This window comes from Macaca fascicularis, chromosome 4 (genome assembly GCF_037993035.2).
Source record: "Macaca fascicularis isolate 582-1 chromosome 4, T2T-MFA8v1.1".
Classification (NCBI taxonomy): Eukaryota; Metazoa; Chordata; class Mammalia; order Primates; family Cercopithecidae; genus Macaca; species Macaca fascicularis.
In genome coordinates this window covers 138,015,116-138,032,723 of record NC_088378.1, presented here as the reverse complement: position 1 = coordinate 138,032,723, position 17,608 = coordinate 138,015,116, and the positions used below count along the sequence as shown (strand labels likewise).

Here is a 17,608-nt window from a genome sequence, read left to right as displayed (position 1 = left end):
CTGGTGCTAAGTCCACTGCTTTTTTGCCCCTGCCCTGCGCTTCTGGGGCACAGAAGTCACTAGGTTCTGCCATAGTAACTGACCAATCTGGGTATCGTCATTCATTCATGCATTCTTGCATTCACTGCTGCATTCACTCTGCAGGTATTCACTGAATGCTTTGTGTCTAGTGTGTGTTCAGTGGAGGGAAGACAGAAAATGCCTTTAGTGATGATAGCAAGAGTGGCAGCCATGCATCGTGTGCCAGCTGGGCAGCAGGGTCTCAGCAGGAGGAAGGTGATGGAATGATGAAGGTGTAGGCCCTGGAACTGGGCCACAGATTCATGTCCCATTTGCCATTAGCTGCATGACCCTCGGCAGGATACTTGCCTTCTCTATGCCTGAGTTTCTCCACCCATAAAATGGGGCTAATGATGTATTTACCCAGAGAGTTGGTGTGAGGATTGGGTGAGAAAGCTTACAAGTGCTTGCACAGTGGCTGGCACGCGGTAAGTGTGCAGTGTGACTTCATCATGCATATTATAATCCTCACAATTTCTGCAAGGAGGTCATAGTATTCCCATTTTACAGAAGAGGCAACTGAGGCTCAGACATGTTAAGGAACTTATCTGAGGTCACACAACTTTTAAGAGCAGAGACAGGCTGGGCACAGTGGCTCACGCCTGTAATCCTAGCACTTTGGGAGGCTGAGGCGGGTGAATTGCCTGAGCTCAGGAGTTCGAGACCAGCCTGGGCAACATGGTGAAACTCCGTCTCTACTAAAAATAAAAAAATTAGCCGGGCATGGTGGCACGCACCTGTGGTCCCAGCTATACAGGAGGCTGAGGCATGAGAATCGCTTGAACCCAGGAGGCGAAGGTTGCAGTGAGCTGAGATCGTGCCATGTACTCCAGCCTGGGTGACAGAGTGAGACTGTCTCTGAAAAAAAAAAAAAAAAAAAGCAGAGACAGGATCCAAACGTAGTATCTGTGTCCAAAGCCATGGACATGCCCTCCATGCTGCCCCTATCCAACAGGGGAGCAAAAGAAATGGGCACAACCTACCAATATTTAGGCAGAAGGGACCCTGAGACAGGGGCAGTCATGGCCCCGGGAAGACTGAGGGGGTGAGGTCCCCCTCCTTCATGGAGAGGGTGACTGGAGATGGGCCGTTAGAGGTTAGGCAGGGTGTCTAGAGGCACAGATAGGGAGGGAGGCGGTCCAGGGTGAGTTTGAACATGGGAAGGCCTGGGAGAGCTCTGGATTTGGGGTCTGGGATGTGGGCTGAGGGCAGAGTGCCTGGGCTCTGGCTGTTCTCTAGGGGGCCTCAGCTTGCAGCCCCCTCTCTGTGTGCCAGCTCTGGAAGAGGGGCCCTGCCAGCAGCCACCCCTGTCTGAGGCAAGTGGGGCTGGGCCTTGGGTGGGTCCTTGAGCCTGGAGGGGCCGCAGCCATCCTGAGCCACACCCTGCTGCCTGCAGGGAGACGTGGTGCGGTTGTTCCATGCGGAGCAGGAGAAGTTCCTGACCTGTGACGAGTACAAGGGCAAGCTGCAGGTGTTCCTGAGAACCACACTGCGCCAGTCGGCCACCTCGGCCACCAGCTCCAATGCTCTCTGGGAGGTGGAGGTCAGAAGAGCCCTGCTTCTGGCACCCCGGACTTAGCCCTGGATGCCACCTCTCCCTCTTCCCCACCATCCTGGAGGGTGGGATATTGACCCCTACCTCCCTCTGAGCGCCTCCAGAGTCAAAAGGCAGGGAGGGTCCAGAACCCACCTACCCAGAGATCTCCAGGCCTCCCCGGGGTCTGACTCCCCATGCCTGGCCAGTCTCTCCTTCCTGCCTCACACCTGCGTGCCCCCAGGTGGTCCACCACGACCCCTGCCGTGGAGGAGCTGGGCACTGGAATGGCCTGTACCGCTTCAAGCACCTGGCCACGGGCAACTACCTGGCTGCTGAGGTGAGCGGGAGGCAGAGGGCATCCTGGGGCTCATGTTGTGCGCATGTACACGTGGGTGTGCGGGAGCATCTGTGCACATATCTGAATATGTGGCACATGTGCCTGTGGACCCTGACTTCTTTGCACTCATGCATTTATCCAATATTACCAAATAAAGGCATGACTGTAAAGAAGCCTAATAAATACCACTGTGTTCCTACTATGTGCCAGGCACTATTCTAGGCACTGGGGATACAGAGTGAGCAAAATTTCCCATGTGTCTATAATGCACACATTTGTGTGTATTGGGGCATTGGTGTGTATGTGTGTTCATTTGTGGTTCTATGGAGAGGGGCCATGAAGGGCTCCCCTGGAATGATATGGGCACCCCTGGGGGGGTGGAGGCTGCCTGCCCAAACCCAGGGTCCTATGTAGGTGACTATGTTTTGCAGTGGGGTCGTGTGGGTATAGTTTGGTGTCCAGTAGCTCCCCTGCATCTTGTATCTCTGTCCAGGAGAACCCCAGTTACAAAGGTGATGCCTCAGATCCCAAGGCAACAGGAATGGTGAGGAGCAAAGCAGGTCTCCAGTGAGGCCATGGGCCTGCCCTGGGGGTAGGAGGGGGCAGGGGAGGCTGTGAAACCCTGGGAGGTGGGCTGGAGGGAGATGGCCCCTCAGATGGGATCCCAGGTGCTTTGGGGGCTTGAGAGGAGGTAGGGCTTTCTACCTGACTTGGGGTCCTCACCCAGGGGGCCCAGGGCCGTGCAGGCCGCAGGAATGCTGGGGAGAAGATCAAGTACCGCCTGGTGGCTGTGCCTCATGGTAACGACATTGCCTCTCTCTTTGAGCTGGACCCCACCACCTTGCAGAAAACCGACTCTTTCGTGCCCCGGTGGGTATGCGCCATGTGCCTGGGGGTTGGCTGGTGGTGCCCAGGCTGGGCCTTCCTGTCTCTGGGACTCTCTGGATTCCTCACTCCTCCTCCCTCCTGAGGTCCTTTGGCCTTTGGGTTCTCTGCAGGTCCCATCCCTCAGGGGATCCAGCTCTGAGGTCTATGGGCGGCTGACCACTATTGCATGGCTGCCGCGTGCCCACGCCTGCCCCAGTTGGTCTGGGTGCTGAAGCACAGGCTGCATGGCAGTTTGTCTAGGACACAGCAGCACGGGGAACCCAAACACTGGATGGGGAGGCCAGACTCTCTGGCCTTTGAGGTCCCGCCAACTCTGAGATTCTAGGACAGAACATCAAGAAACTTCTCAAGTGTCAATCCAGGCTTTGGTGTGTCCTAAGCTGTATGACCTCAGGCTGCTACTCACTCTGCCTCCGTCATTTTAGTGGGAACATCAAGGTTCCCTATTTTTTTTTTTTTTTTTTTGAGACGGAGTCTCGCTCTGCCACCCAGGCTGGAGTGCAGTGGCCGGATCTCAGCTCACTGCAAGCTCCGCCTCCCGGGTTCACACCATTCTCCTGCCTCAGCCTCCCAAGTAGCTGGGACTACAGGCGCCCGCCACCTCGCCCGGCTAGTTTTTTGTATTTTTTAGTAGAGACGGGGTTTCACCGTGTCAGCCAGGATGGTCTCGATCTCCTGACCTCGTGATCCGCCCGTCTCGGCCTCCCAAAGTGCTGGGATTACAGGCTTGAGCCACCGCGCCCGGCCAAGGTTCCCTATTAACAGGGCTAAGGGGAGAGTTAATTGAGTCACAACATAGGCCCACAGTCCCTTCCCTGAAACTCTCGGAGGCAGATGGATTTGGTATTCAGATTGTTTTTCATTTTAGAAAGGTAAACTTGTATTTTGTAATCACAGACATTGAGTATTTCTGTGTAATGCATGTGTTCTATGAAATGTGTGCATCTTGAAATTCAATGGGATAAATAGTTAAATAGCCTCATTTGTCCACATGAATTTTGGTCCCAAGTGTACAAACAAGTTTTGGTTTTGGAAGCGTGGACAAGGCTGCCCGTGTTAGTGCAGTGGTCAGGACGGAGCCTGGGTGTAGGGCTAGCTCTGGCTGTTCTTCTCTGACTTCAGCTTCCTCATCTGGAGGGGCACCAGTGGCCCCTGTCCCACAGCTGTTGAGGGTGTGGAGTAGGGTGGAAGCTGTGGCAGTGTTGGGGAGGTAGGCCGGCAGGCAGCAGGACGCACTCCGTGGTGCACTCCCCAAGTCCCTGCCCTCCCACCCGCCTGCAGGAACTCGTACGTCCGGCTGCGGCACCTCTGCACCAACACGTGGATCCAGAGCACCAATGTGCCCATTGACATCGAGGAGGAACGGCCCATCCGGCTTATGGTGCGGGTCCTTAGGGGTGGGGGTGGGGCTGGGGCCAGGGCCGGAGCTTGTTCCCAGGTGCCCTGCTGACCCCTGTCCCTGCAGCTGGGTACCTGCCCCACTAAGGAAGACAAGGAGGCCTTTGCCATCGTGTCGGTGCCTGTGTCCGAGATCCGAGACCTGGACTTTGCCAATGATGCCAGCTCCATGCTGGCCAGCGCCGTGGAGAAACTCAATGAGGGCTTCATCAGCCAGAATGACCGCAGGTGGGCTGCAGTGGCACAGAGGTTTTCTGAGTGATCTTGCCCTCCCAGGGCCTGCATTTCATGAAGAAAGGAGTCATGAAGCAGAAGCCAGGCAAACTGGGGAGAGAGTGGGGGACTGGCCCCTGTGGGGCCCTGGCTGAGCCTGGGACCCTGGAGTTGGGTGCAGGAGTTGGGTGCCTCACAGCTCAAGTACTCCCAGAACTAACCCTATGATGGAGCTGGTTACTGTGTTGAGCCTGGTCTCAAGGCCACCTAGCCCTGCTTTACTGATGACGGGGCTGAGGCTCAGAGAGGTTACGAGACTTGCCCAGGGTCACACAGTTAGTAAGTGGCAGAGTCAGGATGCAAATACAGCCCCCTTCACACCAGACTCCTCGCCTCGTGCCCTGCACTTCCTTTCCAGCTTGGGATATTCTGAGATTCTGTGTCTTGGGGCCACTTTGAAATCCAGGGTGGGTGTGGCTGGGCGTGTTTGGAGAGTATTTCAGGGGAAAGCCGGGGAGAGGAGTCGTAGGCTGAGGATGGGTTTTGTGCTTTGGGGGCTGCTGAGTGAACTCAGGAAAACCATGTTTTGGGAGGGACTGGCTCCCCACAAGAGGCACCTGCTGGGTGGGCATCTCACACTCGTCATCCCCGGGTACCCTCACCCAGGTTTGTCATCCAGCTGCTGGAAGACCTGGTGTTCTTTGTCAGTGATGTCCCCAACAATGGGCAGAATGTCCTGGACATCATGGTCACCAAGCCCAACCGGGAACGGCAGAAGCTGATGAGAGAGCAGAACATCCTCAAACAAGTGCGTGTGTACTCATGAGGGGACACGGAGGGGCCGGGTGCCGGGAGAGGGATGCCTTGAACTGCAGGCTCATCCCCCACTTTAACAAAAACCAGTATATATGGGGCACGACCATGTGCCAGGCTCTTCCCTAAGTACCCCACATGTGTTGACGAATTTGATCCTCACTGCCTGGAGGAGGCACCGTGATTCTTACCCTGTTTTACTGGTGAGGAAGCTGAAACACAGGCCAGAGTTGCTTGGCCCAGGGTTCACAGCTAGGAAGCGGCAGACAGGATTTGAGCTCAGGATGTCGGGTCCAGAGCTGTGCTTCAAAAAAATGTTTAACAATTTTTTTTATTATGAGAATCGTCAAATATTGAGAAAGTATTGGAAGAATAGTACAGGGAACACAAGGTGCCTCACCATTTTGCTGCCTTGGCTTTATGTAGCTCTATTCACACATCCATCTTTCTGTCCACACATTTCAAAATAGGCAGCATTTTACACCCAAAAGTTTCAGCAGGCATCCCTATTACAATAGGGACATTGCCTTATATAACCATAGTACATGCTCACACCTAAGAAAATCACAACAATACCAAGTCCATATCACATTTCTCTAATGTTCCCAGAATGTTTTTGTAAAGCTTGTTTTTTTTTTTTTAAATGAGGATCCAGTTAAGGTTTTTTCATTCCATTCTGTTGCTCTGTCACTTTGCTGTCTGTTTCAGAACAATTTTTTCACCTCTCCACCCAGCCCCAACCTTTAAAACATTTTTGTAATTATGTAACATTTTACTTTGACAAGGCAGGCCTGTGTCTCATCTCTTAAGCTCTGGCCACAGCGGCCCTGCCTGCCTTTTCTCTTAGCCTCAGACCCTGAGCTGCCGAGACCCTCTGCTCTTCCCCCAGGCCCCAGATCTGAGCTGGGATTAGAATCTGCATCAGGGAGGGATGGGCTGGGGTCAGCTTCGGGATTCCAACAAGGAGTAGAGAGAGCTGGGGCTGGAATTGGGGCTGAGGATGGCTGGTCTGGGGTTGCGGTCCAGCTTAGAATCAGCTCGAAGCCGATGTCTGGGCTGGCTTTAGGGCAGAGTCAGTCGGGGCTCAGGGATGACTCCTGGGATGACTTCAGGATGCAGACAGGTGTTGGGCAATCAGTCCTCACCCTCCGTGTTCCCCCAGATCTTTGGCATTCTGAAGGCCCCGTTCCGTGAGAAGGGGGGTGAAGGTCCCCTGGTGCGGCTGGAGGAGCTGTCAGACCAGAAGAATGCCCCCTATCAGCACATGTTCCGTCTGTGCTACCGTGTGCTGCGGCATTCCCAGGAGGACTACCGCAAGAACCAGGTGTGCCACTGCCCCGCTGGCCCACTCGCTGGCTACGTGTTCCTTCCTCAGCAAGTGATTTCCTCAGGCGTACGTGCTGTGCCAGGCACTGTTTTGGGGTCTGGGGTCCGGTAGGGCACCAGACAGCAGGGCTGAGTTCATGGGAACGGAACCTGGCCCACTGCTCACAAGGGCCTTGCACTGGGTTAGATTCCGTGCTGAGCAAGGGTCCTGCTCTTTCATTCTGCACTGGGCCTGACAAGTTATGTAGCCAATCCTTCCACACAAACAAGGTCCCTGCCCTCGTGGAGGTTTCGCTCTGGTGGGAAACAGCCCACGAGCTAAATAACTACGTAATCTAAGTCACTCTTCTGCCCAGTGATGCTTCCTCTCCCGGACCTCCACCTTTCTTTTTTTTTTTTTTTTTTTTTTGAGACGGAGTCTCACTCTGTCGCCCAGGCTGGAGTGCAGTGGCGTGATCTCGGCTCACTGCAAGCTCCGCCTACCGGGTTCACGCCATTCTCCTGCCTCAGCCTCCCGAGTAGCTGGGACTACAGGCGCCCACAACCGCGCCCGGCTAATTTTTTGTATTTTTAGTAGAGACGGGGTTTCACCGTGGTCTCAATCTCCTGACCTTGTGATTCGCCCGCCTCGGCCTCCCAAAGCGCTGGGATTACAGGCGTGAGCCACCGCGCCCGGCAGACCTCCACCTTTCTAGGGTATTGGGTCCCTATCTCGGGGTCTGGGGGCAGTGTTCCAGAGCAGAGCTGGGCCCTGTGGCCCGCCTGTGACTCTCTGTGACCCCCAGCCTGTCTGCCCCCCAGGAGCACATCGCCAAGCAGTTTGGGATGATGCAGTCCCAGATTGGCTATGACATCTTGGCTGAGGACACCATCACCGCCCTGCTGCACAACAATCGCAAGCTCCTGGAAAAGCACATCACCAAGACCGAGGTGGAGACCTTCGTCAGCCTTGTGCGCAAGAACCGGGAGCCCAGGTGGGCCCGAAGCCCCTCCCCACCCGGCGCCTGCCCCTCCCTCCTCCCTTGCCTGGGTAGAAAGTCTGCTGGTTGTGAGAATACTGAACTATTCCTGCACCTGTTGGTAACTGCCACCCCCCTGAGGCCTTAGCCTCCCTAGCCTTTCTCTGGGATCCCCCCAAATTTGGCCCACTCTAGCAACAATGGGAATGACTCCTGGTACCACTAGAGGCCCCCAAGACCTTCTCCAGTGACAAAGTCAGAACCTGTATTGAACCAGTTGTTAAATATTTTGAATATCACCTTGGCCCTTGCGCCTCCTCACCCTGTCCCCCCGAACTCCCATCTAGCCTTCCCGGACTCCAGGATGATGCCCTGGGGCTCTCCCTCCTTGGGGACCTGGGAGTCCATCCCACCCATCTCTAAGCCTTGAGAGGGAGCTAGTCGCAGGGTGGCGGTGCTGCCAGCTGGGGAAGGAGAAAGGGAAGGGTGGGCTCCGTCCTTAGAGGGACCAGCCTCTGAGACCCTCTCCCCACCCCTGGCTGTCACCACCCCAGGTTCCTGGACTACCTCTCTGACCTGTGTGTGTCCAACCACATTGCCATCCCCGTCACCCAGGAGCTCATCTGCAAGTGTGTGCTGGACCCCAAGAACAGTGACATTCTCATCCAGACCGAGTGAGCCCTGCGCCCCCTGCCCGCACTTGGGCTCCACGTTGCTGGCGCCCAGCTGTCTTAGAGCTTAGGCCCTGTCTGGATTCAGGCTGGAGCTGGCACCCTTGCTCTCTGCAGCTGTGAACTCTGTGCCTCTTATGTGTCCTGCTGTGTGCCTGGCACTGTGGGGCAGGGTGGGGGAGTGGGGAAGGGGCACAGAAAAGAATGAGCCATGGTCCCTGCCCTTGAGATGTATATGGTCTGTCTGGGTCCCTGTGGTGTTTGGCATTGTGCGGCTGGGTGTGCTCAGGGAGGGGTCCAGGCATAGCGCCCTGGCCCTGGCTCCCTGTGACAGGTTGCTGGTGGTCTGCAGACTTCGGCCCGTAAAGGAGATGGCCCAATCCCACGAGTACCTGAGCATCGAGTACTCAGACGAGGAAGTGTGGCTCACGTGGACTGACAAGAATAACGAGCACCATGAGAAGAGTGTGAGGCAGCTGGCCCAGGAGGCGCGGGCCGGCAACGCCCATGATGAGAATGTGCTCAGCTACTACAGGTGCCCCGCCCCAGCTCCTCCCCTCCCTCTTCCTGTGCCTTTGAGCCTTCTCAGTAGGCTGTTGGCCAATCCCTGCTGAGGATGAGCTCTGACAGCCTCAGGTGGGGCTCCTGCCTCCTCGGAAGAGGCGTCCCTGCTGTCACTCCCCTGCCATGCAGCCTCATTCCAGGAAGTCTGAGTGAAGAGGACTCTGTGCCCCGAATAGCACTGGGTGGCGCAGCACAGGAACCAGGCTTCAAAGAAACCCAACCTGTTTCCAAACGTGTATTATTAAAATAACCTCACCAAATTAGCTGGCCATGGTGGCACACACCTGTAGTCCCAGCTACTCGGGAGGCGGAGGCATGGGAATCGCTTGAACCTGGGAGGTGGAAGTTGCAGTGAGCCAAGATCACACTACTGCACTCCAGCCTGGGTTACAGAGAAAGACTATCTCAAAAAAAAAAAAAAAAAAAAAAATCTCTTTAGACGCCCTTCTTAAATGCTTGCCACGTAGCAGTCACCTTTTAAAGCACTTGTCCTGATCCCTCATTTGAGCCACATGACAACCCTTGTTGTAGCTACTATAGTTACTCCTGTTGTAAAGCTGGGGAAACAGTGGCACGGAGGGGTAAAGGAACTTGCCTGAGGTTACACAGCCATCAGCAGTGAGCCATGGCCCACACCCAGGCTGTCCGGCTCCAGAGCCCCTGGGAAGTCATGTCTGTGAGGAGGAGGCAGAGGGCCTGGTATTGCCAGGGCAGCACAGAGCTTCCTACGTTCCTCATTTTTGTATCCCCTCCATCAAGGTCATACCCCTTTCACCACCTACTCACCTCCCTGTCCTCTCTCTCCCATCTTGCCCTCACCCTTCCTGGCCAAGGCTGGCTCTTCTCACCTCACTGCCCTCCCCTGTCTCTCACCCTTTCCCTCATCTCTCAGACGTCCCTCTTCCCATAAAAACCTGTCCTGGCTGAGTCTTAGCCAGGAGGGGGAGAATTGCAAGTACTCGTCATCACAGACAGGTTTTCCATTCACCTTTCTAACTCAGAATTGCAGCTGGTGCATCTTTAACCTAATCCCTTTGCTATTTTACTGAGTCCTCACCAAGTCCAGTGCCCAGTGCCAGCAGCCCTGCGGCTGCCATCTGCCGTGTCCTCACCGTCCTCCCTGTCCTGCAGGTACCAGCTGAAGCTCTTTGCCCGCATGTGCTTGGACCGCCAGTACTTGGCCATCGATGAGATCTCCCAGCAGCTGGGTGTGGACCTGATTTTCCTGTGCATGGCGGATGAGATGCTGCCCTTTGACCTGCGCGCCTCCTTCTGCCACCTGATGCTGCACGTGCATGTGGACCGCGACCCCCAGGAGCTGGTCACGCCGGTCAAGTTTGCCCGTCTCTGGACTGAGATCCCCACAGCCATCACCATCAAGGAGTGAGAGGGTCGTGGAGGCAGGGTGGGCGGGACAGGGGCAGAGGCTGGGGTGGGTGCATCTCAGGGACCTTCATGCCTCATGGCCTCCACCCTCAGCTATGATTCCAACCTCAACGCATCCCGAGATGACAAGAAGAACAAGTTTGCCAACACCATGGAGTTCGTGGAGGACTACCTCAACAATGTGGTCAGCGAGGCTGTGCCCTTTGCCAACGAGGAGAAGAACAAGCTCACTTTTGAGGTGGTTGGGGGAGTGCCCAGGGGCTGGGGTCCGTGGGGCTCTGGTTGGCCCTACACTGGCCTCAGTCTGCACCCAGGAATCGGCTGTGGGATCCCCCCATTTCCTTCTGTATCCCCAGCCAGTGCAGGGGTACCGTATAGAAGGCTGGGATTCTCCAAGAGGCAGGCTGCTGTTCCAATGCCTGGGAAAGGGCTGCCTCTCCCTGCTCCGCTGTCCCTCCTGGGAACCCCACGCTCATGATGCCCCTTTCGCCAGTCCCGGCCCGCCCTCCACGAAGTTTCCCCAGTCCCGGCCCGCCCTCCACGAAGCCCCGCCCCCGCGCACCGGCCCCTCCCACCTCACCTCGGCCCCGCCCCTCCGCAGGTGGTCAGCCTGGCGCACAACCTCATCTACTTCGGCTTCTACAGCTTCAGCGAGCTGCTGCGGCTCACTCGCACACTGCTGGGCATCATCGACTGTGTGCAGGGGCCCCCGGCCATGCTGCAGGCCTATGAGGACCCCGGTGGTGAGGCCTTTGCCCGGCTTGGGCCACCCTGGCGGTCCTCAACCTCCTTCTAGCACAGGAAGTTCCCTCAGATCAACACCTTCCCCAGCCCCGCATTCCCCCCACCCAACCTGGCTCTGCCTCAAGAGGATATCTTGGGCCCAAGCCTCTCCCACCTCAGCGGGACCAGAGGGGTCCCTGCCCGGGCTCCCTGGAGACCCCGGGTCTGGGGAAGTTGCCTTCCAACCCTGCTTGGTCTTGAGGGGAGATAGTGAGGGAGGAGCGAGACAGCCCTGTCATTGTGTGTGTGAGGAGGAGGGAGGCACAGCCTGTCTGAGGGATGAGCGAGCGGCAGCCCTGCCCTCCCAGACACTCCCAGGGGGCATAAACTCATCTAAACAAAAGGTGCCTAGAGCCTGGTACTGTTTTCAGGGCTGTCCTCCCTGCAGTGTCCCCTCAGTCTCCAGGCTGTGTAGCTGCTCTTACAGTTTCCTACAGACAATTCTCAGTCATCTCCCCACACAGCTCACCTTTGCCCTGACACCTCCTTCTTTCCCCAGATTTGGCTTAAAGCTCCCCTCCTCCAGGAAGCCCTGGCTTAGCCCTGTCCCTTCCTTAGCAAGGCTTTGCCTGCAGCTGACATAAACAGAATGTGCACCCTCTGCCTCCCTCATCAGACCAGGGATCCCTGCTATACACTCTCTACAACCTCCTCAGCAACCTCCTGTACTCCCCGTTCCACAGGCAAGAATGTGCGGCGGTCCATCCAGGGCGTGGGGCACATGATGTCCACCATGGTGCTGAGCCGCAAGCAGTCAGTCTTCGGTGCCCCCAGCCTGCCTGCTGGGGCCAGTGCTGCTGAACCGCTGGACAGAAGCAAGTTTGAGGAGAATGAGGACATTGTGGTGATGGAGACCAAGCTGAAGATCCTGGAAATCCTTCAGGTGCCTTGGCCAGGACCACGTGGGAGGTGTTGGGGATAGGGGGAGGGTAATGGGGCAGGTACAGGGAGGCTGGGCAGGGCAAACCCCTTCAGATCTCAGTATTTGGTACTGAAGGCTCCATCGGGATTGGCTGTCAGGCCCAGCGGTTCCCACATTGTGGTTCTTGGGCCAGCCTCACCTGGGAGCTTGCTAGAAATGCACATTCTCGGTTGGGCGCAGTGGCTCACGCCTGTAATCCCAGCACTTGGGGAGGCCAAGATAGGAGAATTGCTTGAGCTCAGAGTTCAAGACCTGCCTGGGTGAGACCCCATCTCTATTAAAAAATTAGTAATAATGATAAATAAATGAAAAGAAAAACAGAAATGCACATTCTCGGGCCCCACCCTAGACCTACTGGGTCAGGAACACGGGAGAGGGGCCCTGTGGGCTGTGTTGTGACAAACCCTCCAGGTGATTCTGACGTGCACTGAAGTCTAACTCAATTCTCCCATTTTACAGATGGGGAAAGTAAAAGCGGGGAGGGGACTTTCCCAGGGTCACAGGGATTTTGAAGCAGAGCTAGAGATTTAAGAACCTGTTTCTTGGCAAGGTGGATGCGGTCATCGCTGTTCTGGTCTCATCTGAGACTCCCCAGCCACACCCCAGGAAGGGGCTCATCCCCGAGAAGGGATGGGGATGCTTGCTTTTGCCTTGCTGTCACCAGAGAGCAGGAAGGGTAGTGCAGTGACCTCCATGGGGGACCTCTGGCGGGGAGTCAGAGTGGAGGGAGCTTCTGACTCATTCTGAGGGCTGGGCCTTCCATGTCTGCATCCTGGGGCTTGGCCAAAGGCCCTGTGTGCCATGAGGCTGTGTGACTCACCCATGTCTGCAAACCCTGCATCCTCACGTCTGCCCCACAGTAGCCGCTCCTCCTCCCTCACAGGCCTCAGTTTCCCCTCCTGTGAGTATCCAGGGTCTGTTTGGCTGAGCAGGATAGGAGAACAAGAGTCAGGATTTGGACCTGGGAGCTTCATTCCCCTTCCTGTCAGTGTCTAACCTGGGAAAGAGGGACTGAGTGGGCTGGGTGCAGGGGTGCTCACTGCCTCATGCTGAGAGGAGGCCCCCGTCCTCCATCACTGGGGCAAGAGCTGAGGAGAGGGCACCCTGGGCCTCCTTGGGGAGAGGGGTCTTGTTTTTTTTGCTGTGACATCCTGGAGCGTCCCGAATGACTGTGCTGAGGACCCCGCTACCCCAAGTGCTAGAGCCTTTTTGGGGGCCCCCTGCCCCCCATAAAGTAGGAAGGGCCTTCTGACCTCAGGTCAGTCCTCACCCCATCCTCACCTGACCCTTTCCTCATTCTTTCCCCTCTTCTCCAGTTCATCCTCAATGTCCGCCTGGATTACCGCATCTCCTATCTGCTGTCTGTCTTCAAGAAGGAGTTCGTGGAGGTGTTTCCCATGCAGGACAGCGGGGCTGATGGCACAGCCCCTGCCTTCGACTCCACCAGTGAGCCCCTGCCCTGCCTTCAGGCTGAGGCTGTGCGACTTCCCCAGGGATACACAGCAGTGGGGTGGAGCCAGCTCCCAAGCCCTGCTCCTTTTTCTAGTCCGCAAAGGCCTTTTCTCTCCATTGTCTCATTTAATTGCCTCAGTGAGGGGGAAGGGCAGGCACCCTTCCCTTCGTTTTCCAAATGGGGAAACTGAGGCTCACAGAAAAGCAGGGACTTGCTCAAGGTGACAACCAATCAGAGGCAGAGCTTGACCAGGACCTGATCTCCTGACTCCCCAGCCTGGATCTCTGCCCACTTTGTACTGCCCTGCAGGGAAGTAGGGGGCTGTGACTCCTCCCCTACTTGGTTCCTTCCCAGAAAGGGGCAGGCAGAGCAGCTGCTGTGCAGCCAGTGCAGGAAAGAGGGTGGTTTGAGTATCTGCCTGTGCTCCCCTCTTTCCTGGGCTGGGCCTACCACCTGCTCCCATCTGCCCCTCTCCCCACAGCTGCCAACATGAACCTGGATCGTATCGGGGAGCAGGCGGAGGCCATGTTTGGAGTGGGGTGAGGCCAGGGTTGAGCTGCAGGGGTGTGTGGGGTTGGGAGGCTCGATACTCCCTCTTGGGCTGGTCTGGGTTCTTGGGCTGGGGGCTGGCCCTTCCCTCTGCCATTCTCTCTGCAGACCCTCACTGGGCTTTGTGCTCAGCCCCTCCCCTGCCTCCCCAGTCCCGCTGATCTCGGGGGCCCTTTGGTTCCTAGTCATCCCGCCATTCTTCCACCCCTACTCAGGGCAGGTGTGCCTCTCTTGTGCAGTGGCCTTGAATCAGGTAGCTGGATAGCTGGAACAACGTCCCCAGTCCCAGAGGAGGGAGGAAGTGTGGGGACATGCAGCCCATCCACCCGAAGCCCTGAGGGGCTGGAGGCAGAGGCTTACTGGGGGCTCTTAGCATCTTGGGGCCAGGCTTATGCCTGGGTCTAGCAGGGCCTACGGACTGCTTTTCAGAATGGTGATTGTAAACTCATAAAATAAAGCACATAACAAGACAAAGGGAACCAATGGCTTGGAGTGACAGTTATCAAAATATTGGAGAAAACAAATTAGCAGTGACAGTGATATATGTGCCTCTTTGCTAATACGTTAAGTAGCGAGCTGCACCGGTGGGTATAATTAGTACCATTACTTCAAGGGAGCGACGAATATAAACGATATTTTGTGATTTTAACAACTCTGAGGTGGTGTGAAAACATATGTGATATTTATTGGTGACAGACTCACAGGTGCCACAAATATTTCCTCATTGAAGGAAATGCTGTATTTTGGTTAGAGGTTGGGAAAAATAAAGATGTAACGTTTTCTCCATCTCTGTTCATGGGCCCAGCTTCTATCCATGGATCCCTGGCATGGTGGCAGTGGGATCTGTGTTAAGAGTCCTTGCTTCTGGCTGGGCGCGGTGGCTCACGCCTGTAATCCCAGCACTTAGGGAGGCCGAGGCGGGCAGATCACTTGAGGTCAGGAGTTCGAGACCAGCCTGGCCAACATGGTGAAACCCTGTCTCTACTAAAAATACAAACATTAGCCAGGTGTGTTGGCGCATAATGGTAATCCCAGCTACTCAGGAGGTTGAGGCAGGAGAATTATTTGAATCCGGGAGGTGGAGGTTGCAGTGAGCCGAGATCATGCCACTGGCTGCATTCCATCCTGGGCGACAGAGCAAGACTGTCTCAATAAATGAATAAATAAATAAAAGAGTTCTTGCTTCAGTTGCTTAATCAAGGGAAGTCCTGAGAGATCCCAGGAGACACGGGTCACTCCGGGGATTCAGGGGAGTGGCTGTTAAACTGCTGAGAAAGTGTCAATATTTTAAACACATTTAGACTGGCCCTGCATCTGCTGAGTGGGTGGCGGGGAGTGTGCTTGTGCCAGGGCCCCGTTACCGGCCACGGACAGCAGGGAGCGTGCCAGTCTCACCCACGCGCCCTGCGCCCTCGTGTCCGCAGGAAGACAAGCAGCATGCTGGAGGTGGATGACGAGGGCGGCCGCATGTTCCTGCGCGTGCTCATCCACCTCACCATGCACGACTATGCGCCGCTGGTCTCGGGTGCCCTGCAGCTGCTCTTCAAGCACTTCAGCCAGCGCCAGGAGGCCATGCACACCTTCAAGCAGGTGACGGGACTACCTGGCCCTGGCCCTGAGCATGAGGCCTGCACCGGGCACTGGGGGACAGTAAACGATGATTAAGGAGCTTACAGCTCAGGGGTTAACTTGGGATGCACATTTGGGGTTTTCAGCCTTGCTGAGCTCCTAGGTGAAGACTGAATCTCCTGACCTGGCTTAGTGCCTGCCATTTCTTACAATGTGGACAGCACTTTACAGTTTGCCAACTCTATTATGTGCACCTATGCTAAATGCTTCAAATCATGCCTAGCATGCAGACAACCCTCACTGACGTGACTGGCGTTTGCTATTGTGATGTCACGCAGTCCTGACAGCTCCCTGTGAAATATCAATACCAGTCAGTGTTGGCCTTTAAAAAATAAGTGTCTGCCGGCCGGGCACGGTGGCTCAAGCCTGTAATCCCAGCACTTTGGGAGGCCGAGACGGGCGGATCACGAGGTCAGGAGATCGAGACCATCCTGGCTAACATGGTGAAACCCCGTCTCTACTAAAAAAATACAAAAAACTAGCCGGGCGAGGTGGTGGGCGCCTGTAGTCCCAGCTACTCGGGAGGCTGAGGCAGGAGAATGGCATGAACCCGGGAGGCGGAGCTTGCAGTGAGCTGAGATCCATCCAGCCACTGCACTCCAGCCTGGGCGACAGAGCGAGACTCCGTCTCAAAAAAAAAAAAAAAAAAAAGTGTCTGCCATGTACCAGGCACTGAGCACTGGACTTGCATTATTGCATGGCATTCTCATAGCAGCCCTGAAGCGAGGTTACTACTCTCCCTCCCATTCCAGAGCGGGGAGGAATCCAGGCCCAGGGAGCTTTCCTCCATTGCCCACTGACCCAGAGTGAGAATGGTGGCAGTCAGACGCAGGCCTGGGCCTTCAGGGTTCAGGGCTGCCACTATGCTTTGCCCTGCCTGTTTGGGGTCTCAGTGGATGAGTGACAGACCACAGCCACTTGAGGCACTAGTCAGTGAGTAACTGAAGCCAGGTTATGTGGCAGCTCAGGGCAGGCAGTGCAGGGAGGCCTGTGGCCATCAGGGAAGGCTTCCTGGAGGTGGTGGGCTTATGGCAGAGCCAGAAACATTGAGTGGGAATTGGCTTGGTGGAGAGAGGCAGGTGGTGGCAGGTGATGCTGGGAGGGGAACCCTCGAGTAGGGGAGATGCTGGAGGTCTCTAAGTGGCATGGACCTGGAGCCCATCTCACCAGCCAGGCCCATCCTCTACCTTCAGGTTCAGCTGCTGATCTCAGCGCAGGACGTGGAGAACTACAAGGTGATCAAGTCAGAGCTGGACCGGCTGCGGACCATGGTGGAGAAGTCAGAGCTGTGGGTGGACAAGAAGGGCAGCGGCAAGGGCGAGGAGGTGGAGGCAGGCGCAGCCAAGGACAAGAAGGAGGTGAGCGGGGCTGCAGGGGGCCAGGGCAGACCTCCCTGTGAGGGCTGGGCCTGGCTGACCTCCATCCTCTCTGTGCTTCCAGCGGCCCACGGACGAGGAGGGCTTTCTGCACCCACCAGGGGAGAAAAGCAGTGAGAACTACCAGATTGTCAAGGGCGTGAGTGGCCAAGGGTCCTCGGGGTAGGGCTCTGTAGCCCCAATGGTCCTGGGGTCTCCCGCTGGCCAGGCCTCCTGTGCCTCTCCGTCGGCCAGCCACTGGTCCTCACAATAGACATCTTCCAGCCTTTGCTGCACATTAAAAACAGCCCTGCCAAGGTCCAGATGAAATTATTTTAAAGCTGAAGGAATTTCATGAAATTCCGTTTTGCAGTCATATTGTTCTATTTACTTTTATGGGTGGAATTGGGTTTTTTAGTGCTTCCCTGGCCTGTTGCGAGGGTCTGATTCAGCGCCTGTGACCTCCTTCCCCCTTCCTGTCCCGGGTGCCAGCTGGAACTTGTCTGTGGTGGGCCAGGCAGAGGGCAGCCTGAGAAGTAGGGAAGGGGCTCTGGCTCACCCGCCTCCCCTGCAGATCCTGGAAAGGCTGAATAAGATGTGCGGGGTCGGGGAGCAAATGAGGAAGAAGCAGCAACGGCTGCTGAAGAACATGGATGCCCACAAGGTCATGCTGGACCTGCTGCAGATCCCCTACGACAAGGTGGCTCTGACTTCTGACCTCTGACTCCCTGGGGCGGCTTCCCCCTGAACCCCGACCTCACCCGT

At 56.2% G+C, this 17,608-nt stretch overlaps 1 protein-coding gene across 8 annotated transcripts in view; it reads left to right on the top strand.

The window, feature by feature from the left end:
- The window catches only part of ITPR3 (inositol 1,4,5-trisphosphate receptor type 3), a 76,828-nt gene that overhangs the window by 39,710 nt on the left and 19,510 nt on the right, over positions 1-17,608 (top strand). For all 8 annotated transcript variants that reach the window (XR_006697521.3, XR_012433898.1, XM_065544142.2 and 5 more), the window contains 21 exons: positions 1,457-1,603; positions 1,839-1,934; positions 2,428-2,478; positions 2,662-2,804; positions 4,104-4,203; positions 4,288-4,448; positions 5,100-5,241; positions 6,409-6,570; positions 7,374-7,546; positions 8,086-8,205; positions 8,555-8,737; positions 9,898-10,149; positions 10,246-10,390; positions 10,754-10,895; positions 11,619-11,818; positions 13,174-13,303; positions 13,792-13,849; positions 15,284-15,449; positions 16,682-16,846; positions 16,929-17,003; positions 17,418-17,543. Coding sequence is in view for 6 of the 8 variants with exons in the window: in XM_065544142.2 (XP_065400214.1) it covers positions 1,457-1,603; positions 1,839-1,934; positions 2,428-2,478; positions 2,662-2,804; positions 4,104-4,203; positions 4,288-4,448; positions 5,100-5,241; positions 6,409-6,570; positions 7,374-7,546; positions 8,086-8,205; positions 8,555-8,737; positions 9,898-10,149; positions 10,246-10,390; positions 10,754-10,895; positions 11,619-11,818; positions 13,174-13,303; positions 13,792-13,849; positions 15,284-15,449; positions 16,682-16,846; positions 16,929-17,003; positions 17,418-17,543 (2,937 nt within the window). In the remaining 2 variants the exon portion in view is untranslated. The remainder of the gene's footprint in view (positions 1-1,456; positions 1,604-1,838; positions 1,935-2,427; positions 2,479-2,661; positions 2,805-4,103; positions 4,204-4,287; positions 4,449-5,099; positions 5,242-6,408; positions 6,571-7,373; positions 7,547-8,085; positions 8,206-8,554; positions 8,738-9,897; positions 10,150-10,245; positions 10,391-10,753; positions 10,896-11,618; positions 11,819-13,173; positions 13,304-13,791; positions 13,850-15,283; positions 15,450-16,681; positions 16,847-16,928; positions 17,004-17,417; positions 17,544-17,608) is intronic.